Source organism: Eretmochelys imbricata, chromosome 5 (assembly GCF_965152235.1).
Source record: "Eretmochelys imbricata isolate rEreImb1 chromosome 5, rEreImb1.hap1, whole genome shotgun sequence".
In the NCBI taxonomy this organism is placed as follows: Eukaryota; Metazoa; Chordata; order Testudines; family Cheloniidae; genus Eretmochelys; species Eretmochelys imbricata.
Window position 1 is genome coordinate 107,851,651 of NC_135576.1, and position 25,659 is coordinate 107,877,309.

At 42.4% G+C, this 25,659-nt stretch overlaps 1 protein-coding gene across 1 annotated transcript in view; it reads right to left on the reverse strand.

Moving 5' to 3' along the window:
• MPDZ (multiple PDZ domain crumbs cell polarity complex component) overlaps nucleotides 1-25,659 on the reverse strand; it is a 128,797-nt gene that overhangs the window by 2,959 nt on the left and 100,179 nt on the right. The window contains exons 28-45 of the mRNA XM_077817668.1: nucleotides 25,163-25,359; nucleotides 22,826-22,917; nucleotides 22,413-22,503; nucleotides 21,989-22,069; nucleotides 20,575-20,667; nucleotides 20,399-20,473; nucleotides 18,487-18,676; nucleotides 16,100-16,245; nucleotides 15,600-15,683; nucleotides 15,313-15,506; nucleotides 14,710-14,857; nucleotides 11,223-11,309; nucleotides 7,929-8,025; nucleotides 7,140-7,183; nucleotides 4,695-4,817; nucleotides 2,227-2,331; nucleotides 1,770-1,882; nucleotides 279-402 (exon numbers count right to left, since the gene is read on the reverse strand). Of these exons, the coding sequence (XP_077673794.1) occupies nucleotides 279-402; nucleotides 1,770-1,882; nucleotides 2,227-2,331; nucleotides 4,695-4,817; nucleotides 7,140-7,183; nucleotides 7,929-8,025; nucleotides 11,223-11,309; nucleotides 14,710-14,857; nucleotides 15,313-15,506; nucleotides 15,600-15,683; nucleotides 16,100-16,245; nucleotides 18,487-18,676; nucleotides 20,399-20,473; nucleotides 20,575-20,667; nucleotides 21,989-22,069; nucleotides 22,413-22,503; nucleotides 22,826-22,917; nucleotides 25,163-25,359 (2,084 nt within the window). The remainder of the gene's footprint in view (nucleotides 1-278; nucleotides 403-1,769; nucleotides 1,883-2,226; nucleotides 2,332-4,694; nucleotides 4,818-7,139; nucleotides 7,184-7,928; nucleotides 8,026-11,222; nucleotides 11,310-14,709; nucleotides 14,858-15,312; nucleotides 15,507-15,599; nucleotides 15,684-16,099; nucleotides 16,246-18,486; nucleotides 18,677-20,398; nucleotides 20,474-20,574; nucleotides 20,668-21,988; nucleotides 22,070-22,412; nucleotides 22,504-22,825; nucleotides 22,918-25,162; nucleotides 25,360-25,659) is intronic.

Genomic DNA, 25,659 nt, shown 5'->3' on the forward strand with positions numbered 1-25,659 from the left:
AGGGGAGGGTGCAATTGTCCAAAGTGGACAACTAAATTACAACCTCAAATCCAAATGTTTGCTGGGAGCAAATGGGAATTCTGAAAATTGGGCCCAGTTTACTTAAAGCCTCAAACTGCAGACACAATTTAAAATGGTATCTGCATTCCTGCTTGGAGAAGACAAACAATAAAATAAACAGTCCAGAACCCACTGGCTTTTCCCCAGGCCATATTAATAAATCAGCTGCTGAGCATGAGCACTGAAATGTTTGAGTAGTTTTACACCTGTGCACTTACCTTTGCAAATACTGTCTTAACGTAGATGGGTAAATCTCCATGAGGGCTGCCATATCCTCCCACAATACTAAAGCCTAGACCATCCTGTCCTCGATCTAGAGTAATGGTCTTATACTGAGGGGGCCTACAACAGAGAAAAGAAGTTATCCTGTTTCTTTTGTGAATGTCTAGTTCAGTATGTGGATTGTTCAGCAAAGAGGCTCTTAAACTTTCCTTTGCTGAGAACTCTACATAGGATTTTAAGTATATTGCAGTGAATACTTCAGTTCATGTCAACCACTGTAATCCTGCTTAATGCCATAGGCTGGTTACTTATTTACAGTTTCCTTTCATAACTTCTCCATGGTATTTAACCTTCTGTCTGCAGAAGTTTATTCATTCTGTCATTTAATACACTGCATAATTGAATGATGCTTATTACCTATAGATAAGTAAGTATCCTGGAGCTCAGAGAGAAACAAAATAAACCCCACAAAAGCTACATTATTTTAAAAAACCCTCCCTCCCCCAAAACTCATATATAAGAGAAAATCAAAAATAACTCCAACCAATTCCTAAGTCTGGTTTAGTCATTCTTGTTCTCTTCTGTTGCTTGGCCTTGTATTTTTATAAATTTGCAATGTTTTGACAGACTAAAAGAACTATAGAACTTACAATTTGAATCACGTTTTTCACCACTCCTCCAGTAGATAATATACACTGTATACCTAGAAGTTTGTGGGCTGACTTTTAGTGATGGTCTGCTTTGAAATAATTTAACTTTTCAACCACGAAGAACTGTGCCCATATTTTCATACTCAGGATGGGAATATTAGCAGACAGGCATCCAACTACTTGTTTGCGCACACACATCAAGTATTTAAATATCAAATAATGTTTGTGTCTGCAATAAACTGCAGGTACAATTATGTATAAAATTAAAACACCAACACCCTGCTCCAAGAACAAAAAAAACCCCAACCAACGCGGAGGCTGTGTTGGCCCAGGAAATCAGGCGACCTATCAAAATCTATGAAGCCCCCAAAACACTCTCTCGGGCAGTAAATGGACAGCTGTGCCTTCCAGCATACCCGACAAGTCAACAAACTCAGGCTCTGATGGACTGGCAGGGAGAGTGAGTTCTAGAGTCAACAGCCACGCACTTAAAATGCCCTGACATTTAAGCCGGGGGGCAATTAGCTTAAGTACTTCAGCTAATCTCAAGTACAACACAAGGAATGAAGTAGTCTCTGCAGTGCTGCAATCAAATTATACCATAGCTCTCTGGGTCAAAACCCGCATAGTGAATTGTACTCTGAAATGAACCAGAATGTCCTATGTGGCCTACGGAGCCCAGTTCTCTGCTTCCTGTGACAGTCATGACTAGGCTGGCAGGACACCTCACTCTGAACATGCTGCAAATTCTAGGCAGTTTTCAAGAGCAGTCCCAGCTAGTGGGCCTTACAGTAACCCAATTAGAAAGGATCCATCAAGGATAATAGATGCACTTACCCTAAATCATCCTGAAAGATGCTGCTTGAGGTTAGTGCTGCAAATGAAAGGCTGGAAGCTGGTGGATCCTGTTGCTGACCAGTTACGACACTTACATCTCCTCCGGCCACCACCTGAGAGGGCATATTGTAGATAGCTGTGAAATGAGGAAGGTGACGCTCGGACAACTGAGCCCACCATGATTAACACCACATTATTTACAAAGGTGAAATGACCAAAACAGGTTTTTGCAACAAATGAGACTTTTCTTCCTTTCAGCTAAAATAAGACTAAGTGGTAACTTTGGAGCAAAATATGGAGAGGATGTGAAAACTGCACAACATAAGCCTCCAACCCCCTATATTCTATGGCTACATTTTCCTCAGAACTGGGCAGCTGTGTGTTACTTTTGGTTTTTCAGCCTCAGAATCAAAACTGCAAAGTGCATTCTAAACATCAGTGCAGAGAAACTCCTTACCTGCAGTTCAACAGTGCCTGAAGCATTTTTCAGTAAGCTGACAGCTTGGGAGTGTGTCATGCCCTCTGTGGATGTTCCACAAATATTAACAATCCTATCCCCAACCTACAGAAGAGAAAATTAAAGAGCTAGCCATTAATAAGAAGCTATGTCACCAAGATCTACATGCCATTTTTACAACACAAAATAAGAGGATATCCTTTCTGTGAAGAATACCTGAATTGAGTAACTGGATCTAGCTAGCAGGATTTGCAAAAAATATATAGTATCAAGGAAATATTTACCACCTGTCTACAGCATATTCTTGATCTTAGATACAAGAAAGTCTTTGGCCCAGATCTTCAGCTGATTTAAATCAATGCAGCTTTAGTGAATTCAATAAGGCTTCAGCAATTTATGCCACCTGAGAATCTGGCCCTTTGTTTCCAGTGCAAGTCATAATTCTCTAGTGATAACTGGTGAAACAGCCCTGATTCTGTAGTAGTTATTGAGGTTTATATCCTCAAAGACCTGAATCTACTTGTGGATAATATAATCACATACACTACAGAGATGTCAGTATTATAGATTGCATAGCTGCCATTAGACATTAGAAGTCAACACATACATACCTCTGATATTTCAATCAGTAGACGACAGTCATATATTTACACATTCTGGGAAGACAGACCAATGTAGCATATTATCATCAGGTCCCCCACATTCAAATGCAGCTTGGAATAATCCAGTACAACTCTCAGGGGAATACATGGGCCACATTCAGTGGTGATGCAAACTGGTCTTAAACCAGACATAAATGGCTGCAAGTGGTAATACACTAATTCATACCAATTTTGCACTCAGCGGGTGTACAAAACAAGAATAGCCTACACACAGAGATGGGTAAGTTGAATGTGCTGCAGGAAAAGCAACTAACAGAAGGATGTAAAATAAATCGCATAACTGCAGGCATTGGGGAGGCTGCTGACTGCTGTGCCAATAATCAGGACAGATGTGGGATCTATTTATCTACACATAAGAGCTGCCGTATGGGATAGCTCAGGATACTGGGCAAGATTAACCATATCTCTGACAGTGGCCCACACCAGAGCTTTAGGGGGAGTGTATAGAACAATGCAATTATAGAGTGATCCACCCGCCCCCCCCCCCCCCCCCCCGGCTTCTGGTAGTCAGAGGTTTAAGGTCAACCCAAAAATGGGGTTGTATTTTTGACCATCTTGGCTTATAGCCATTGATGGACCTACCCTCCATGAATTTATCCAGCTCTTTTTGAACCCAGTTATACATTTGGTGATCACAACACCTCATGGCAATGACTTCCACAGTTGTGTGTGGTATGAAAAAGTATTTCCTCTTGTTTGTATTTAACCAACTGCCTATTAATTTCATTGAGTGATCCCTGGTTTTTGTATTGTGTGAAAGGATAAATAACACTTCTCTATTAACTTTCTCCACCAAGCTCTTCACTTTGGTATCTGAAAGCCATGCTGGCTCCATGTTCCAAGGTTGCTTTAAGGTTTTCTCCCCAATTGCTAATGTTTGTGAAAAAAACTACTGTACTCTAAACCCATCTAAAACTACTGTACTCTTGATTTGAATGGGAGAAATTCCTGGCATGGCCTGAAGTGCTAGTGAATACACCATGTGGCTCTACTCCAGAAGTGGGCAAACTATGGCCCGCGGGATACATCTGGCCCATGGGACTGTCCTGTCCAGCCCTTGAGCTCCCAGCCGGGGAGGCTAGCCCCCGGCCCCTCCCGCGCAGCCTCAGCTCACCACGCCGCCAGTGCTCTGACCTGCTGATCCTGCCGGGTTTTCCAATAAGCCAGTCCTGCTGCTCTGAGCAGCATGGTAAGGGGGCAGGGAGCGGAGGGGTTGGATAAAGGGCAGGAGGTCCCGGGGGGCAGGGAGCAGGGGGCGGTTAGGGGCAGGGGATACCAGGGGGCAGTCAGGAGACAGAGGGGCGATTGGATGGGGCAGAGGTTCTGGGGGATGGGGGGGTGGTCAGGGGATGGGGAACAGGGCGGTTGGATAGGTGTGGGAGACCTGCGGGGCCTGTCAGGGAGCGGGGGTGTGGACAGAGGTCAGAGCAGTCAGGGGACAGGGAACGGGGAGGGGAGGGGTGTTGGATGGAGGGGGGGGATTCCAGGGGTGGTTAGGGGCAGGGGGTCCCAGGAGGGGGCGGTCAGGGAACAAGGAGCAGGGGGGGTTGGACGGCTTGGAGGTTGTGAGGGGGGCAGTCAGGGGGCGGGAAGTAGGAGTGGGTGGATAGGGGGCGGGGGCCAGGCTGTTTGGGGAGGCACAGCTTTTCCTACCTGGCCCTCCATAGAATTTTGCAACCCAGATGTGGCCCTTGGGCCAAAAAGTTTGCCGACCCCTGCTCTACTATGTGACCAAGGCAGAGTAATTTATTCAGCATCATCATATTAAGCTTTTTTACCAACCTCCTTTCTTAGCAATTAACTTACTCTGAGTTTCTGAGTTTGAGCTGCAACTCCATTTGGGTGCATCATGGCAATAAATATGGGAACATCTCCCAGGGGACTTCCTACTCCTCCAGCAATGCTCACTCCTAGGGAATCTGCAGGACCCTGTTACAGTAAGGAAAACAGATTAAGATACTGTTTGAGAGAAAATACACAATTACCTTTAGGCCCAGATTTTCAAGACTGACTAGTGATTTTGGGTACCCAACTTAAAGCCTCTTAAAGGGGCCTGATTTTCAGACAGCACTGAACACCCACCCTCAAAGTCAGGCCTCTTTACAGTGTCTTAAGACAGGCACCCTAAAAACCAATGAATGGAAAAAATAACTATTCACTTATGAAGAATTCAGTCCTAATTCCTCCAGGTCAATGTACAGGGAGGGGATATGGCACTCCTACTCCTCTTCACTTTCATTCCACTATTGCAAATTCCTCAAAACTTGTCAGTTTGTCTTCATGAAGGGTCTTTCACATAGTGTGTCACAAGAAACTTCACCGAGAGAAGTAGGAGAAAGCACCCTGTTTTTTAAAATAGTTTCTCAGGGAGAAAAAAAGGAAAAATAAAGTTGAAACGTAAAACGCGTACAGGTGCTAGTAAGCAAGCAACAGAGTACAGGGACGGGAGAATGGAAAATAGTAATGGGAGAAGGAACAATGAATTGTTTTGGTTCACTACCACTGAGAATTTTTTACTCTAACCAAGAAGATGCGAATCTCTGTTCCTTCTACCTTCACTGTTGCCCTGTAGATTGCCTGGCAGGCATTTTGAGCTCACACCTATGTGACATCTGACTGGCTATTCTGTCTTGATTTTTTACTATACAGATCCCTTATTGCTGAAGTTGCAGAATGAAGCCACTGATAACCACTGGGCAGAATAAGGCTCCCTCGCACCAATGACTGGAAAGCGTAGCCAATAATGAGGTTTAGTAAAGGTGATACTGTGGGGTAGGGTGGGAGTGTTGGCTTGTAGACTCACCCAAAGCTTTTATAACAATGACACAAGCACTGAGGAAGCCATGTAACAATTTAACTCCCCTTGCACAATGTTCATCTCTCAGGGGAAATAAAAGAGATGAAAAACAGAGCAAACTTGTCCACAGTGAAAGAATCAAGAATCTCAACCTAAAGCTGTTTAGCTTAAGTTCTGCTAAAAAAAAAAAATTCAGATATGATTCAATCCAGCTGCCGTTTGTGTGGTGCAAATTACATGTGTATGTATCACATTTGCATGAAATTGGTTTCACTTTGCAGCCTGATTCCCCACACACACACACACACACCCCTTCTTACATTGTTTTTACACCTATGCAATTCCCTGACTTCAGGGGAGTTGCTCCTGATTTTATAACCAGGCCTATCAATCATGCACACCAATGACAGACTATACATGAGCAAAATCTATTTGAGCTCAATTTATATGAACAAACTGGGTTTTGAGCATGCAGATTCTGTCACTGCACTCAAATAGCGGCCATGATTTGAAATTGCCCCGTTATAGGCCTGTGCTTTAAGAAGAGGATCTACTGATTTTGTATCTGTAAGTAATAGGGCTAGCTGTGGTGATGTACACTATTTTCGTAACACTGTAAATATAGAAAGAGGAAGCATACTCCTCCTAGTGTATTGCTGCTGTATGACACACACAGCAGTAACAGCTTTAGAAAGTTCAAAATAACATTTCAGCACAGTGTAAAAAGCTATTTATAGAAGGGACAGAGAGAATAAAGTAGCTAAAATAAATCCATGCAATGAAAAGCCTTGATTGTCAAGCCAATTGAAACAATAAATAATACTGGAAAAATAAAAGAGCCTGATTTTGCTGATATTTGCATATAAATCAGGAAGTCAATGGAACTGCACAGGTGTAAAACTGGTGTGAGAAACTGATTTCAGAATCTGTATACTGATGATTTTATTAAATATACAGTACAGTTAAAAACAGTCATAGTATAAGTACATCCTAACTGAAAATGATTCAGTAAGAAAAATATGATAAAAAGTGGGACTGTAAATCCTAAACTCTGTTTACTCTGGATTTAACTCAATGTGACAAAAATAAAAATATGGCTCAAACTCATGCTAATTCTTTGTCCCTTAAATTTTCAAAGTAGGTTACAGGAATCTAGATGCTTGACTCAGACTGATATTATGGGGACCTATGTGTTACATCCCCACAGCAGGTGGAAAACCTAGGGGCTGGATGTAAACCTGCCAATAGCGTGTTTGTTCTATAAAATGGATTAACTAACAAAACTAGACATATGTTCATGAAAACCTAAAATATCTTTTACAAGTCTCAGGACATGGCACTACCTCTCTCCAACAGGTAAAAATCTAGGGCCAGAGCCGCGGTGGGTGTAAACACACTAATTTATAGCGGCTGAGGGGTTCCAGTTCCCTGTACATTTTTACAGTATGACTTACCTTTTTTATTTCAACCGTTCTTAATCCTTGTATTTCAGATGATACTGTGAAACGATAAAAATAAATATATAAAAGGTTCGGTAAGATTTTAAAGTAAGCTCTCCATTATAGCCATAAAAACAGTTATAATGATTTTAGCTTTTGCTCTATTATAGTAACATGCCTGGACATCTGCTCTCATTACATTAATAAGATTGAACTACTTTTGAGATGGGAGGGACTAGGTGTATTTTACACAAAAATAAAAAAGATACCCAGTCATTCATTTTCTGAATAATATATATATTCTGGAATAAAGACGGTCAGGTTTATTCAATCTGAGCAATTAACAAAACAGACTTAGGGCAATAATGACTTCCTTGTAATTTAAACATGAGAAAACTGTTACTCATCTTTCCTGATTTAACTACACAAAATCTGCTACTGTCCACAGATTCACATGTGGGATGCATGAGATAGTTGAATGGAAGATATACTTACTTTTGATGAGAATCTCTGATTTAACAACTTGCGTTCTTATAATACAACATAAGGTATGACAAGCTGCCACAGTTATGCTTATAAAGGGCTATAGAATGATACCTATGTGGGTTTTTTTTTTTTTTTTTTACAATAATTGCCCTATCAGCATTTTGGACTTGAATTACGAGGAACTGTTTTTATGCCTACAGTTCAAAAGAGTTTCTAGCACTTCAGACAAACAAAAGATACCTCAGCTACTGATTCACACACAGGATAACGGGGAGAAGTTTTAGATATAGAATATTAAAGGCACCAAATGAATCTTACGCGCATTCTTCTTAAGACCACTTTCAAAGCCCTCAGATGGGTTGGAACCAGAAGGTGGGAAACTGAATGATGACAGGCTGCCACTTCCTTCACTCACCTAAAATATAACATCACATTGGGATTATACCATAGTCTTCAAACTTCTAGCTTGCCGGAAAGTAAAATTATGAGCTCCAGTGCTATTTTACTACCTTCCTCTTGTGCCTAGTAAGAAATGATGTACTGTGAGACTAACAATAACTCCTCTATATCCTCAGAGCATTCTGGAGGGCTCTCTTAGTTGAAGGTTTGTGGTTGTATAGCTAAAACCTTCCACAGCCTTTAGAAAGATTGCTTCTAGGAGCCCAAATTCTGCCCTCAGATTAACTCATGGAACTTCCTATGACTTTGCTGGAGTTTTATGGGTGTAACTGATGACAGTGTTCTGACAAAAGTTAAAAAATGAAGGACAGAGTATAGAACATTGACAAAGAAGATAGGGGCACCCTAACAAATGATTCTATTGTTTCTCTCTTTCTCCTGGAAATCAATCCACACCATCCATTTGCCTCCACTGTCTGTAACCACATCATCAGCCATGACTATAAAAACACTTTCTCCTCCCCATATCTCCTTTGTCTTAAAATCCGCTCTGTAATTCTTGTGATTTTAATTTCTCCATTCAGTTTACATCTCAACTGAAAACACGCATTTTGCCCTAGTATGTACTCACTTGTTAATTCAGAAGCTATATAAATAAAGTTTTGAGGCCAGACTATCCTCTCGGCTGTGTGTGCACACCTCTCATTAGAACTCTGACATCAGTTGTATGTGTACACATATCTGAGGGGACAAGGTGACTGATCATAGAATATCAGGGTTGGAAGGGACCTCAAGAGGTCATCTAGTCCAAACCCCTGCTCAAAGCAGGACCAATCCCCAATTTTTGCCCCAGATCCCTAAATGGCCCCCTCAAGGATTGAACTCACAACCCTGGGTTTAGCAGGCCAATGCTCAAACCACTGAGCTATCCCTCCCCCTGATATTGTGTTACTTTGTCATTATTAGACTAAAAGGCTTTATAGATATTTCAAGTAAAAATTACTCATTATACATTTCTACTGGCTTAACGGCCTGGGTTACCGCTTGATTCTGCATTTTCACCTTAGCCAAATTCTGAAGGTCCATATACATTTAAGGAGGACCAAATGCTGCAGTCCTTACTCAAACCTAACTCCTAGTGAAAAATGCATCCAGGTCAAATCCTGCAATCTTCACCTCAATCCTAACTAATCTGACCTGAGTTTTTTAGGCTCAGGTCCTTGATGGTCTTTGCTGATGAACATTTTAGGCAGAGAAATCTTCATAAAAATTCTGAGACTTTGAAAAATAAAGTTTATAATGAAAACACTGAGGCACATCACCATAGCAGTACAATCTGAACTGTTTAATATCAAGAACACATTCAGGCTATGCCCCGCGCGCGCCCCCTCCCTGCCACGGTATTGGTATAAATAGCAGTGTAGATGACAAAGCACCGCTTAGACATGCCAGAACCTTAGGGTATATACCAGAGGTGGGCAAACTGCGGCCCCCTGCCCTGCCCCTGAGCTCCTCCCCCACTGTTCCCCCTCCCCCGCAGCCTCAGCTCACTGCGCTGCCGGTGCAATGCCCTGGGCTGTGAGCTCCTGGGGCAGCACAGCTGCAGAGCCCGGCCTGACCCGGTGCTGCGCAGGGTGTGGCTGACTCCAGCCAGGTGGCATGGCTGTCGCGCCGCCAGGCACCGGTGCTCCAGGCAGTACGGTAAGGGGACAGAGGGGGTTGGATAGAGGGAAGGGGCGGTGGTCAGCGGATGGAGGTGTGGATAGGGGTCAGGGCGATCAGAGGGCAGGGGGGTTGAATGGGGGCAGAGTTCCCAGGGGGGCAGACAGGAAGGAGGAGAGTTGGATGGGGCGGTGGGGGGCAGTCAGGGGCAGGGGTTCCGGGGGCGGTTAGGGAGAAGGGGTGGTTGGATGGGGCAAGGGTCCCAGGGGGCAGTCAGGAATGAGAGGAGGGGTTGGATGGGGCAGCGGGAGGCTGTCAGGGGCAGGGGTTCTGGGGGAGGTCAGGGGGGTTTGGATGGAGCAGGAGTCCGGGGGGGGCCATCAGGGGGCCAGAAGCGGGGGGGAGGGGTGCATTGAGGGTGGGGGCCGGGCCACACCCCCCCTCCCCTAACCGGCCCTCCGTACAATTTCCAAAACCCAATGCAGCCCTCAGGCCAAAAAGTTTGCCTGTCCCTGGTATATACCCTACATCGCTCTCTACATGCCCAAGCAGTGCCTCCCACATCTACACTACTATTTTTAGCAATGTAATGTCCCGTTACCTCAGCCCTTCCCCACAACGGGGAAACGCTTCAACAGCAGGGAAAGACTCTGGTAGGGCAGCAGGGAAAGTCTCTGGCAGCTCCCCACTGCAGGGAGGTGCTGGAGCCTTTCCCTGCCCAAGGGAAATACTCTGGCATCAGGGAAAGGTTCTGGTGGGGGAGGCAGAGGGGAAAGGCACCGGGACCTGCCGTAGCCAGAACCTTTCCTCCCTGCCAGAGCCTTTCATTGCCCTGTATAGCAACGCACTGCAGTGTGGATGCAGCCTGTTTTTCACTGCAGTGTTTAGCTGCATGTCCCCTACATGTCATCCACAGTGCAGAAAAGGCATCAAATATGGAAACTGATGAAGATCAAACACTTTTTAGTTATGTTAGAATTAATCAGCAGAGCTGATTGGAAAAGCTTGACAAAGACCAAAATTTCTATTTTCTGACTGGGTCTATTAACCATTTAAAACCCTGTTGTTTTCTCAGTCTTTTCAATGGTTTGCACACTTCTGTAGGAATATCAGAGCAGTGTGGTAGAGAGCTGAATAAAATACCTCATGGACAGTAATCTAGAACAGAAGGGGCATTCTTAAGTTAAGGGCCTGACCCAGCCAGAATATGAGCACCCTCCAATTCTCACTGATTTCAGTGGGAATTAGAGTTCTCTGCACCTCCTAGGAGAGGGCCCTAAAATCATGATCAGGCAATGCAGCAAAGGTGTAAACTTTATCCATGGGATAATATTTGGCTGTATCATGCTTTCAACACATAATATGATGAAGTTAACATACGATATGGCTATGAAAAAGCTGTGAAGTACATAAAAGCTGCTTTTTTTTAACTCATCCTCGGCACACTATATGGAAAATCTTTGTCACTTTAAAAATCAATAAAAGCAAATAAAGGGAATTATTTAACCAGAGTTGATTTCTTCCAAACTGAACAGCTTCACAGTTACAAACCTGGCTGCTTTGGGATGTTCTCCTCTCAGAATGGAATGGACCTGCTTTTATTCTTCCAACTTCTAGTCTTACAATACCTAATGAACACTGAAGAACAGGAAATTTATAATGCAGTTCCCAACCGTGAAAGGACCCATTAATGTACTAATATTAAAAGGCATATATTAGTTACTGATGATGGAAATAATAAGACTTATGGAAGGTGTATAAACACAGGCCCCAATCCTGCAATGCGGACTGCACAGGTAAAGCTCATTGCAGGATCAGAGCCAGAAATGGACAGTATTTTTCCAATTATATACTGTGAAATAAAATACATGGCAGAATATTTGGATTAACAAATGAACATTACAGTTCAGATGCCAAAATTACACTAAGGGCGTAATCCTGTTCCCTTTCACTTAAATGGGAGTAGCATGTAAAATTCACTTTCAAGATATAGCTATTTAATAAACAAAAACATTTTTAAAAATCATGAAAGTGAAGAACTTTCGAATTCCGGGTACCAAAACAGGCCATATAATCTACAGATTTACTCCACATTTACGATAGTGTAACTGAGAACATGGCATTTAAATTGGTATTTAGAAATGTAAAATGGCAACTGAAACTAGTATCTACCTTGGCTTAACACCAATGTAACTGAAATGAGGATCTGCAGGGAGATTTTTAATGCACAAATGTGGTGTGAGTGCCCTACTCCTTCAGACTTCCAATGGGAAAGTGGTCCTTAAATGCCATTCGGACCTTTGCAAAATCTCTTCTTTCGTGTTTAAGCTTCCAATTGTACGATTTGGATGCACACATTAGATGGCCACAAGGAAACTGATGTTACATTAGGAATGAATTTAGTTCCCAGAAATGAAGAAAACTTTGATAGAATGGTGAAGGAACTTAACATACATGTGAGCACAAAGATACCAGGACGGTAGGTTCACTATAACAACCTAGACAGACATAAAGACATTACAATGTTGCAGACAGTTGTTTGTAAAAACAACTTATTCTTCGGTGTAAAGGCCTATTTTGCAGCCTATTAAAATAGAGAGATTTCAGTCTTTTGTCACTGTTTTGCTCTTCCTCCTCCTCTTCCTTTGGGAGTTCACTGTTATAAAATCCTATTTCCATGTAGGTGAGTGTGCAGCGATTTGAGCGGATTGCAGACGTGCCATCACTCTGTTATGGTTTAGCTGTATTACCTTAACAGAGGCTCACAACTTGTACTCCAGGGCCACCTGGAGGTGGGGAGGGAGTGGCAACAAGCCCCAAACAGAGGGGTGTTGTGACCTGGTGTACAGGTTTGCAGCACCGCTCGGATTTGGCCCAGGGGAACCACCAAGGCCCATGATGGAGGAACTACCAAGTTAAATGTGAGTAGTGCTGCGACCCCATGCACCAGCTCTCAATGCCCAGAGCAGGAAGGCGGGCTCAGCCCCGTGGGACAGGAGGTGAGCTGCCGCTGTGCAGTGAGTGCGGTGCAAACTCACTCTCCAACCCCCTCTCGACCATAGCCTCCCCTTAGTGGTAATTTTTTTGGAAGGGTGGAGGGGCCTCAGTTTCAGATATTGCCCGTGGCCCTCCCACACCGTCAGTGCAGCCCTGATTAAGAGAATTGGCTGAAGAACTCTAATTTTTAGCAGATCTTGGAACAATGGGGAAGTTCAAGAGGACTGGGGAAAAAGCTAATGTTGTGCCAATATTTAAGAATGGTAAACGTGGCTACCTGGAAACTATGGGCTGATTAAACCTGACATCAACCCCCAGAACAAAATGAAGGAAAAGGCCGATATGGTAAAGAATCGGTAAAGAATCAGTAAAGAATTAAAATATGGTAGCATTATTAATACCAAACAATACAGTTTTATGGAAAATAGGTTTTGTCAAATCTGATTTTGAGAGATCACAATTGATAAAAGCACCTGTACTGACATAATATAATTTGACTTAGTCCTGAATGACATTCTGATGATAAAAACATTACCCTTAAACAAAAATCAATGCAATCCATATAAAGTGGATTAGGAATTGGTTAAATCATAGATCACAAAAAGTAACTGTAAATGGGGAATCATCATCCAATTGGGATAATCTAGCTGGGTCATGAAGAACCTGGTTTTGGCCCAGTGCTATTCAATATCTTTACCAATGATCTGGAAGAAAATATAAAATCATTGATGGTAAAATTTGCAGATGACAGAAAAAATAGGTGAAGTGGTAAACAATGAAGTGGACAGGTCAGTTACACAGACTGACCTAGATCGCTTGGAAAGGTGGAATCCACTGAACACCATGAGTTTTAACATAGCCAAATGCCAAGGCACACATCACAGAATAAAGATCATAGGTCACATTTATAAGATGGGGTTGGGTAGAGAAACTGTATCCTCGAAAGCAAATGACTCTAAAAAGGACTGAGGGGCCTGTTAGATAACAGCTGAACATGAGCTCCCAATGTAACGTTGTAGCTAAGAGGACAAATGCAATCCTGGGATGTACAAGTAGGGGAATACCAAGAGGAGTAGGGAGATAGTATTACCTCCACATACAGAACTAGTGAGACTGTTACTGGAATAGTGTGTCCAGTTCTGGTGTTCACACTTAAAAAAGGAGGCAGAAAATATAGAAAGGGTCAGAAGAGAACTCCAAAAATAAATCTGAGGTCTGAAAAATACATCTTATGAGAGATGAAAGAAGCTCAATCTATTTAATTTATCCAAGAGAAGGCTATGAGAAAAGCTGATCGAAAATCTTCCAACACAATAGTTTTCTGTTAGAAAATACTGCTACAAAAGAATCAAAATGCTGTGCAGGAACAAAACAAAAAAGTCAAATGCAAAGCTCCTTATCGGGCAGAAATTCCAGTTCTCAAACTGTTCTAGTTATGAGGTTACTTCATCATAATGCACAAGTTCCTATAACAGGAAGAGATTTCTCATGGATAGCTCTTTAATTTAGCAGAAAAACATACAGCAAGATCCAGAGGCTGGAAGCTGAAGCTCGGGAAGTGCAGACTAGAAATAAGGGGCACATTTTTAACAGTGAGTGTCCTTAATCATTGGAACAATTTACCTAGGGATGTGGTGGGTTCCCCATCATGTGAAGTCTTTAAAACAAGACTGGATGTTTTTCTAAAAAATATGCTATAGTTCAATCAGAAGTTATGGGCTTGAGACAGAAATTACTGGGTGAGGTTCTTTGGCCTGCGTTATTCAGGAAGTCAGACTAGATGATCTTCTAGATTTAAGATATATGAATCTGTGTGCCACCAACACGACTAATTTCAGCTAGGAATGTGCATAAGGTAAAACACCAAATCTGTACACCTTTATAGTTCGGGAAAGTTCAGATCTGGCTCCAAAGTTCTTCACTACCTCATCCCGCTCTATTATGGTCTGAATATGAACCCTGGATCCAATCTGAACTTCAAGACAGTTTGGCTCCAGATCTAAACTCTGCAGCTTGTCCCCATCTCTGTTTTTACAATTACCTTTAACAAAGCAGCAACAGCCTCCTGGTTAGCATTTCGAACATCTTCTCCATTTACTGTTAATATCTGGTCTCCCTGCATCAGTCTCCCATCTGTATCTGCTATTCCTCCTTTGACAATGTCTGACACAAACACCCCCGTATCATTTCTGAAAACACATAATTTTATTCTGCTTTAAACTTGTCACTCTTTGTACCATTTCACTATCCATATTGTAATAAGACTTTTGCTTAGAACTGAGAAACTGTTTACTAGAATTTCTGGTTAGTAAATGTGGGCTAGATCCCACCATTCCACCCTTACTCACATGGAGTAGTATCTTACTTCCTGAATAATCCCCTGGAAAGGAGGCCAAATGGGCCCACCGTAAAATTATATATTTTTTTTTATTTTTGTTTTGTTTAAAAAAGAAACAACTGACATTGTTTGACAACATGCTAGCACAGAGCAGATTTACTGAGACAGACAATTTGTGTATGGTGGAGGAGCAAAGTTTGAGGAGGGAGGGTTCATCTCTTCACTCCCCTAACCCTGGGCTGGCTCTGTGATCCAAGGGTTAGGTCTTGAGTAGGGTACATCAGTGTAGTTCCATTCACTTCATACCTTTTCCCAACAATACTTAATCCAAGGCCTTTGCCTGGCTTCTTTTGAAGCTCTATATTCAGTACGTCATACATATCTTCCTCCTTGTACTGGGCCTCATCCCTGTAGACAGTGAGACGGACTTTTTGGGGTGTCTGTCTGAGAACACTTATTGCTTCATCATGCGTGGCATTCCTGAGGTCAATTCCATTCACCTGCAATGTAACCACATGTTGATTGAATACTTTCCTGAGTTAAATGACTAAAGAGTTCATAGGGATTTAAAAGTGATATACACAAGACTGCACCTCTAAAATCTGATCTCCCGCCCAGAGCCTTCCATCTTTGGATGCTGCTCCTTCTTCATATACTTCATGGATAATAATAGCTCCCTGTGGATTAACAATAAAAATACATAGCACACAGAAGAACACCTCTCATATGCACAGCAACTGGTCGAAGCTTTGGCTTTGGAGAAAGCTTTTGAAAAATCCTAGTATGAGAAGACAAGACTGTAACCAAATAACAGCAAACTAAGTAATCAGCAGGCTGTAAGAGAACTCAGGTTCTCAATTCTAAAGGCAAAAGATCTTTAAAGAAGTCACTTTCTTCTGCTTTAAAAAGTGTGATTACAAAAATATTTGTGGTTCAAGCTTAAATCAATTCAGTGCAGCAAATCTCAGACAGACAGATATTGTCTCCAGTCACTTGTTGAAATAATATATTCACCTTCAGAGTAACATTCTCTATTAAGGACTTTAAATTGGTACTGTTATCTCATTATGAAGAATCACTGATTTTTACGAACCAGTAAGGTGTCTGCTCCCCCAACAATGCTCAATCCAAGTCCAGTGCGTCCCTTGGAGATATCAATGGTTGTTTCACATCCTGGGATGATGGGACAAGTAGCTGGGTCAGAGGCTAATGTGGCTGGAGTTGAGGACCTGCTTGTATCTAAACACAGCAATTAAACATGCTGGTTACAGTGAGTGGCCACAATAACTGGGGAAAAAAAAAGAACTTTAAAATAACATTTTGAGAGATCATTGACAGCCTTACAAGAATAGCTGCAAATGGACCCAAAATTCAACCTACCCTAATTACTCATCTGATTTTAAAAATACTCCCAAGAAATAAAATTATACAGCCTCTGGTCCTCCCCTTTCTCCAGAAGAAGAGCTGTGCTCTGGTTAAAATCACAATTCCTAATCTTGGTGCCCAACCATCACCAGGTTCATGATAGTTTGTTGAGATTGTGGACAAAGATGTGTACACTGCATGTGGCCTTATTTCTTCACTGCATAGACCACACCTTGCTCTCATGTATGTGCATACAATGTGCAGCCAGTGAAGTTACCAGAAGCTGTGTGCACTTATTTGAGGGCAGATTTGGCGCCAATATACCTGCTCCAAAAAAAAAGTAATTCATAGATTCAAAGGTCAGAAGGGACCATTAGGATCATCTAGTCTGACCTCCTGCACAATGCAGGCCACGGAATCTCACTCACCCACTCCTGCGATAAACCTCTCACCTATGTCTGAGCTACTGAAGTCCTCAAATCATGGTTTAAAGACTTCAAGGAGCAGAGAATCCTCCAGCAAGTGACCCGTGCCCGATGCTATAGATGAAGGTGAAAAACCTTCAGGGCCTCTTCCAATCTGCCCTGGAGGAAAATTCCTTCCTGACCCCAAATATGGCAAACAGCTGAACCCTGAGCATAGGGGCAAGATTCACCAGCCAGATACCCAGGAAAGAATTCTCTGTAGTAACTCAGATCCCATCCCATCTAACATCCCATCACAGGCCATTGGGCCTTTTTACCATGAATATTTAAAGATCAGTTAATTGTGAAAATCATATTATCCCATCATACCATCTCCTCCATAAACTTATCAAGTTTAATCTTAAAGCCAGATAGGTCTTTTGCCCCCACTGCTTCCCTTGGAAGGCTATTCCAAAACTTCACTCCTCTGATGGTTAAAAACCTTCGTCTAATTTCAAGTCTAAACTTCCCAATGACCAGTTTATATCCATTTGTTCTTGTGTCCACATTGGTACTAAGCTTAAATAATTCCTCTCCCTCTCCGGTATTTATGTTCTCTATAAATATATCAGAGGGAATCATGTCTCCCCTCAACCTTCTTTTGGTTAGGCTAAACAACCCAAGCTCCTTGAGTCTCCTTTCATAAGACAAGCTGGTGCCGATTAGGCACGGTCATTCTACAGCCATTCTTATCACAGGTAACAAGTGCCTACTATACTGTAATGTCATGCATGCATGTACACTGTCCCTGGTTTTACAACATATGCCTATATACAGCAATATACCTGATCAATTGGGGCCACTGGATGGATTTCCTTGCTTTCCTTTATGCTTTGAAAAATGTATTAGGGAGGCAGTGTTGCCGAATCATGGAAGTCTAGGGCTGGAAGGGACCTCAAGAGGTCATCTAGTCCAACCTCCTATGCGGAGGCAGGATTAAGTATACCTAGGCAATCCCTGACAGGTTTTTGTCTATGACCAGAGAAGGGGATTAGGAATGAGAACTTCTGGGTTTTATTTCTACCTGTACCACTGATGAGCTAGAGTGCCCACAACCAAGTCATTTAACCAAAGTTTTCAAACTTGGCTGTCTAAAGTTAGGCACCTAAATCCTAAATAAATAGAAGGAAGCTGATTTTTAGAGGTTCCACTCAAGCAGCTAGAGGGAAACTAGAAAAATAAATAATTGTTTACATCAGCATATGCACCCATTTTCATTGTATGCCTGTAGGGCCAGATTGTTTCACTCAGATCTTGGCCTAGACTGGTGGTGCTGCAGTGCTTACTGCTCCAGGAAGAACAAGAGTATCCAACCGTTCACTAACATGTAGGGGGAAACGGACTCCTACACAATCCTTTAGGATGGAGCAGGATGCTTTTCTCTGTCTTCCTCCCTCTGCACCTGGGCAGTGTGGAGGTAGAGTAAGGTCATAGCCCTGTTGCTTTCCTGCTCCACTTAGGATGCTCACCAACCATAATGTGCTAGAAGGAAGCAATTTCTGCACTCAGAAAAGCGCAGGGATGCAATTGTGACTGGTCTGGGAGCAGAGGTGCAAGAAAGTGAAGGAAAGCTCTGAAGACATTCATAAGGCTCTTCATTTTTTATCACTTAGCCCACTGTTGAGACTATAGACAACAGAAGTGCTCTTACTTTTAATTGTCTCTGGTTCTGGTGATCCAGATGACGGAATCACCAGCGACTGTTGGATGTTCTTCCGCTCGCCTGTGTTAGCACTGCAAAGTGGTGGTGTTGGTGTTTGAAGAGATGTTTGACTATCATGTTCAACTGAGTTGATTGTGAGCTTCACTGTGGTCTTTGATGTCTTCAGCAGACTGATAAACTTATTGAATAATAAAGAGAACAGTCAATGATCCAACTGTAACACTTAAAGAGATCAGTCATAGCAATTGCTCCATGATCAGGAGCAAAAGGTCACACACACCTGTTGTTCTTGGAGACAGGAATGAAGAAGATCAATGTTTTGGATGATGAGTGGCAACACAGTTAATTATTGTGGGCCAGACCATTATCCCACAAATCAGATTAGCTCAACTGACTTCAGTGAAACTATGCCAATTTCTACTGAGGATACGGCACACAATCTATGTTAGCTTTCCTGGATGCTACACTATATGTTGATAGTTATTAGAACAAAATCAGAAAACTAGGAGTAAGTACTAATGTTGGTGCAAACCCCAGTACTGCTCCCACTGAAGTAAATGTCAAAACTGACATCAATAGGAATAGGAGCAGGCCATCCAATGGCTTTGATTAAATGTTTGGTTTGGGGGAGAAAATATGGTACAACTAATATTTGAATTATGGAGGGGATGTTGGAGAGGAAAGCAAGGTGGGGGCAAATACAGAGCCTTGTTGTGAGCCTCAAATGCAGGCCTGCAAAACTGTCAGGCAGCAGACACCTTCATGCTGCCATACTGTGTCAGCTATGACCAGCTCATGCTCAATTACCCACAATCCACTGAGGACACAAGACCACAGAAAGTCCCTCCTCAAAAAGTATGACAGGAAGCAGCCTCATGGCTCCTGATTGGCTCCTTACCCTATATAACCCCAAGGGGAATCCCAGGAAGCATCCAGGCAACAGCGCAGATCTCCTGTAGCTGCTATGACCATTCCTGCTCCCTGTTCTTGAACTCCAGGCTTCAATCTCGGCTTAACCTGGATCTCACCTCCTGACCAGGTCCCCGAAACCTCACTCAGACTCTGATCCCTGGTATCAACCCCAGCCCAACTTGACTACGAAATCCTCTGGTATTCAGCTTTAGGTTTGATCCTGCTCTGACCTGTGGTCCCAACTTCCCTAGGTCATGATCCTGACAGACATATAGAGCATCCTTCAAATCCCATTGACTTCAAAATTACTTCAGTGAGAGTGGATGGTGCTCAGCACCTCCCAGGATCATGCTTTTAAAGTATATTTCAAATTGGAACAGTGACTTTGTAAAATTGACACCTTGGGCAACAGATCTGTTCTTTACTCCAAACCACATCTGCTTCCTCTATAGATAACAATGAATTTTACTGTCTGTTAACTCTGCAGAGCCAATACAGGTCTGGGAGAGAGAGATGGATTCTATTCCAGCTGTGCTGTATCCAACAGAATTTGCTAACTCAGTTCTAACTGCAGAGTGACTATTAGTGTAACAAAGCATGAGCCAGAAAGAGCCCAGGTTGAGTTTGCAGAGCTGGAAATGAGGGGGCAGAAATTGCCAATTGAGTTAAATTTTATCTGGAAGCCACAGAGCCAACGAACTTGGAACCCCACAATACCATTTTTACAGTCATTTTGCAGAGTGTCATCACAGTATAATGATTTGCTGTCAGGAATTATGCTTTCCCAAAGAGAATGACATGTTACTGTAGAATACATATGTGTGGTTCTAGTACTAAGGGACCATCATCCTCAGGCTAACATCCACACTCCAGTGCTCAGCCAGAGCATAACCACATAAGATTTCCTGCACAGGGTGCTCTGCAATTTTAGAGGAAGGGTCTGAATTTGCCTCATACAACTGCTATAGTCCTTTTATTCCTAAAGTACCTTTTCTATAGGATAGCCCACAACAACTTCATCATCCACTGCAAGGACCTGATCCCCAACTCTGATCCGTCCATCCTGGGAAATAAAATTGACCAAAAAAAGATTAATGCAGGATTTTTCTTCCTCAGTGGTTTACCATCCTCTTTCCCAAATGGGACTTCATTTACAATTCTCACCTTTGCTGCTGCACCATGATCTGTTAAGCTTTTAATAACCACTCCATTAAGTGTGTCTTCTTCACTGATGGCAATACCCAGTCCCCCTTGATCCTGTGGGAATAGGAATGTACAGTCAATAAGGTGCTACATTTATCAAAGTTGAACTACACATATTCACATGAGCCTACTGAAGTTTGTAGATGTCACAGAAGTTTGAGGTTTCATGAAGGACTCAAAGCTTGAAAAAACTATTAAAGACTTATTTGGCAAGGACTCACTTTCTCATGCACAGGATAGAGAATCTAAATAAGCTTGAAATGCTCTGAATTCTAAATTTCAGTGAGGGGAAAAGCAGTGGACATGTTGTTCCTTGACTTTAGCAAAGCTTTTGACACTGTCTCCCACAGTATTCTTGCCAGCAAGTTAAAGAAGTATGGGCTGGATGAATGGACTATAAGGTGGATAGAAAGTTGGCTAAATTGTCGGGCTCAATGGGTAGTGATCAATAGCTCCGTGTCTAGTTGGCAGCCAGTATCAAGTGGAGTGCCCCAAGGGTTGGTCCTCGGGCCGGTTTTGTTCAGTATCTTCATAAATGATCTGGAGGATGGTGTGGATTGCACCCTCAGCAAGTTTGCAGATGACACTAAACTGGGAGGAGAGGTAGATACGCTGGAGGGTAGGGATAGGATACAGAGGGACCTAGACAAATTAGAGGATTGGGCCAAAAGAAATCTGATGAGGTTCAACAGGGACAAGTGCAGAGTCCTGACAAGTATACATTATTCCTGGATATGCTGTCCTTAGGATTTGGTGCTTACAGTCTGCTAATTAAGTTACTTGGAGCAATTTAGTCAATGATTTCACCGGGACAGTCACAGGTAAGTCCTACCAAACTTTGCTCTGTGCTCTCAATCCAAACAGTTTTGTTTAGGTCAAAAAAGTTCACAGAAGGAAGGAGATGGTGCAACCCCAAAATGTACCATGGACGTTCTACCACTCTTAGTTTTCCAGTGCAGCATAACTGGCCTTCCTACATCTGTCTCCTGACTCCCTTGCCTACCTTTTCTTGATTGCACTGAGACCTCCAAAATCTCCAGAAGTGTCTGTGCTGGGGCCCCTGCTGCTGTTTACTGACAACTTTGCATCTGAGACAAGCAGTGCATTATTCCTGGGAAATGTAGCTATGGGACGTGCTAGATTTCAACTACTTGGGAGGAGGACCTAGCTGAGATGCTGAGGAGTTCTGGGCCCAACTGCTGCTTTAGGAAGAGTTTTTGGGACCACCTGCAAATAGAATAAAATTGCCAGTGGTCCGTCTCATCCTCCAAGGGAAGGGACAGTCCCTCTGTTTCCAGAGGGACATAATCACAGAAGAGAAACCCTGTGGCAATAAACTTGCACTGATCTAAATTTAGTTAAAATATAAATTTACCTTGGGGAGTTCCACATGCTGAATATTTGTATATATATTGAAGTCTATTGCCGTAACAGGACTTGTAGCACTTGGTTCACCCTGAGAGAGGAAGACAATTTAGCAATGCACAACTGTATTTTAAAAATAGGCATTTGGTGTACCCTTAAAAATTGAACAATCATACATAGATATGGTGAGTCTGACTCCCCCCTCAAGCCAATTTTACACTAGTATAATTTCAATGACTTTCCTGGAGCTACTCCTTATTTACATCAGTGTAAACTGAGAGCAGAATCAGGACCAAAATGTTCAACAGCTGTGCTAAAACCCCATTTGGTTTTCCACAAGGACTTTTTCTGCTGTAAAATATAACTATTAGAGTATTTTTCTACCCAGAAAGCTGTTAATCAGCTCAAATAGACTCACACAATGTTTAGATTACCTCTTGATTTTGAGGAGTCCCTGCGGGGGAAGGTAAAGATTCTACTGATTTCCCAGGGCAAACGGCCATCTGATTCACTGCATCTTTATTTCTGCAATATATTAAAGCATATATGTGTTGAAGCATCACCACTGAAGTTGAAGTTCTTTTCACAAGTTTAATTTTGCTACCCTTCATTTCTTATTTTGTTTTATTTTTGGCAGTCACTATGCAGATCAAAATACAAAAAAGAAAATACGTAACCTGTAAAGTCCAAATGTTAGACTTACAGAAGTACATCACCAAAATTACCAGGGTGACAAAACTGTGATATTGGGAAGACTTTTTTATATAAAAACAGCTTGTGAAAAAACTTCATTTTAAACATGTTAAAGATTACTATTTCTAGGAAAGACACTTTAAGCACTGCTTACCTGATAAAGATGATTTTTACTTTAGATGGTGCACATTTGATTATCGAGGAAGCATTCTGATGAGTTCTTCCATAGAGAATTTGTCCATTGATCTAGATGAAGGAGAATGGCAAATATGGCTCAGAATGTGTATTTCCTTAAATTTTCACCAGTTTAAAAGTGATCTACAACAAACACTTATCTTCTTTCACCATCACGAGCTAAACATCATTTTGAAAATTTACTCTGCAATATACAACACTCTGTTTTCACCCCTCTAGTTCACAACATTCCTCCCAATTGCTTGTCTGGCTATAGACTCTCTCTCTGCTGAAAATGTCCTTCTCTAGGTTACAATGGCTTGCCTTTAGGCATATCATTTATTTCCATTTGTCACTGATCACCTCATGACTCACTAGCAGTGGATAAAACAGAGTCATAGGAAAAGGCTACCAGTTATAAGTACAAGTAACTGAACTGCCTCTATCCAACAAGAAAAGTTGTTATTATTCATTGATCCTCAAAACAGTGCCCAGAACGTTACAAACAAGGGTTCCCACTGTAAAGCACTGAGAGCTGGATTCTGTAACCATTTATGCACATGTGCGACTTTACTTGCTTGAGTAGTCTTATTGAAGCTGAAGGGAATTTTCATGTCAGGAAAGTTACTCCTGTGTTTTTGCACGATCAGGCACTCATTTACTCAGACAATGCTGTTTACAAGCAACACTTGATGGCGCAATCACAAAAGCTGTGGTGAGCACTTGGAGAGAGAACTGTAGAAGCATTTTAAAGGAAGGATTTGAAGGAGAGTATGGAGGCATGAGGAGAAGGAAGGAATTACAAGCACAGAAGTAGCATGGAAGACAGGTACAAAGAGAGGTGTGAGGGGAGGACAGGAGAGGGGGTGGTTAGCAGGAAGGCTCTGGAGGAGCAAAAGTAGCGAGAAGATCATAAGAACGGCAATACTGTGTCAGAGCAAAGGTCCACCTAGCCCAGTATCCTGACTTCTGACAGTAACCAATGTCAGGTGCACCAGAGGGAATGAACACAACAGGTAATCATCAAGTGATCCATGCCCTGTTGCCCATTCCCAGGTTCTGGCAAACAGAGGCTAGGGACACCATCCCTGCCCATCCTGGCTAATAGCCACTGATGGACCTATCCTCCATGAATTTATCTAGTTCTTTTTTGAACCCTGTTATAGTCTTGGCCTTCACAAGATTAGTGTGGCAGAGAGCCCTCAGTGTCCATTTAGCACTTCAATGAATGAATGAATGGCTCTAGCTCTCAGTGCCTTAGGGTGGGAACTCTTGTTTGTACAGTTCTGGGCACTGTTTGGAGGGTCAATGAATGTTGATCCCGCACCATCAAGCCCTATATGAAAAGACATTTTGACTGATTTGAACAAGTCCTTTGTAGTGAAAACTGGGCCCTGCAGCCAGTATGTGAATACACTTATCTTAGTGGATCCCCCCAGTCACAGATCCCATAGCACTTCCGCTGGTCTGAAAGTGCTTGTTTCTGCATTAGCCTATTTGGAACTGGTACAGTGCCACTCAGGAGTTGCTGAGCCTCCCTGCCCCCACATCCCCTCTCCACTGGCATTCCCTTTTGCACGGTCCCCACCACACAGCTGAAGTGCTAGGGATGGCCTTGCCAGGTCTGTGCAACAGGCAGAATCTCACCCTTCACCAAAAGGAAAAGGAGTGCAAACGTTATAAGAGAGCAACTGCTGCAATTGCCATCTATTGAACTGAGACAATATTTTAAAAAAATGTGGTTTAGAATGAGGCTCCTGTCTGTGCAATGAGGGTCCTGATATCATTGGATACCATGCAAAAGCAGCCTCAATAGGTTATTAAATCATTAGAGCCCAGTATACAAATACAGCTGTTCCAGATTTCTTTTCATTCCTTTTCATTTCTTGTGACAGATGTATAAACAATACATATATATTACAACATTTTTAGGCAGACAGAGCTGTAACTAGAATGGCTTGCAGCAGTCCACAGAATCTAGTGGGAGAGCCTCAGAAGGACTATCACTGTATGACCCACTACTTTTCTTAGTTCACAAACTAATTTCTCCTTCTCACCCTGCCCCATGATGCCAAAGCTGAGTTCTTCACTTATTGTATATCAAATTTTACGCAGTAGTGGTCTGACTGAAGAAAATAAAACTCCCAACCCCAACTATTAGGCACATACCGGAATGAAAATGTGATTTCAAAGAAATAATGATGGTATTACAAGGCTATATAGTTAACTCAAGGCTATATATTGCACCAAGAAACTACCACTCTACTGCCTTTATAGTCAACATGTTTGGTTTTAAGTACAATTGCTAGAAACTTACCTCTAGTAACTCATCTGCAATCTGTAACCTGCCATCTTTTCCAGCTGCCCCATTTGGATCAATTCCCACTATGAAGACACTCATCCTGGACCGATCCTTGTTGCCAGCAAGGCTAAGTCCCAAACCAGTCCTTCCTTTTTCCAGCTCTATCATGTGCAGGTCCCCTGGTAGATTTCCATAACGCTGTGTGATCTTTTCTAAATGTAAGGGGGAGAAAAGTTGTGGGCAGAAGGGCTTGAATTCATATTAGAACACTTTACAGGTCACTCAGCTCATCAGCTTTAGTGTGCAACAGGCATTATCCAACAGCATAATCCCTGCATGACTGAAGCAGCACAAACCACTCCCTTTTCAAGCTAAAACTGTCACCTGTAACAATGCGTCCAGTTGCTTGGGGGCTGGGTTTAATATGAACATTTTTTAAGTTCTTTTCTCTGGGTTTCTTCCCTGATACCAATAAATAAAACATCTTTCACATGGACACATGGCTGGTGAGA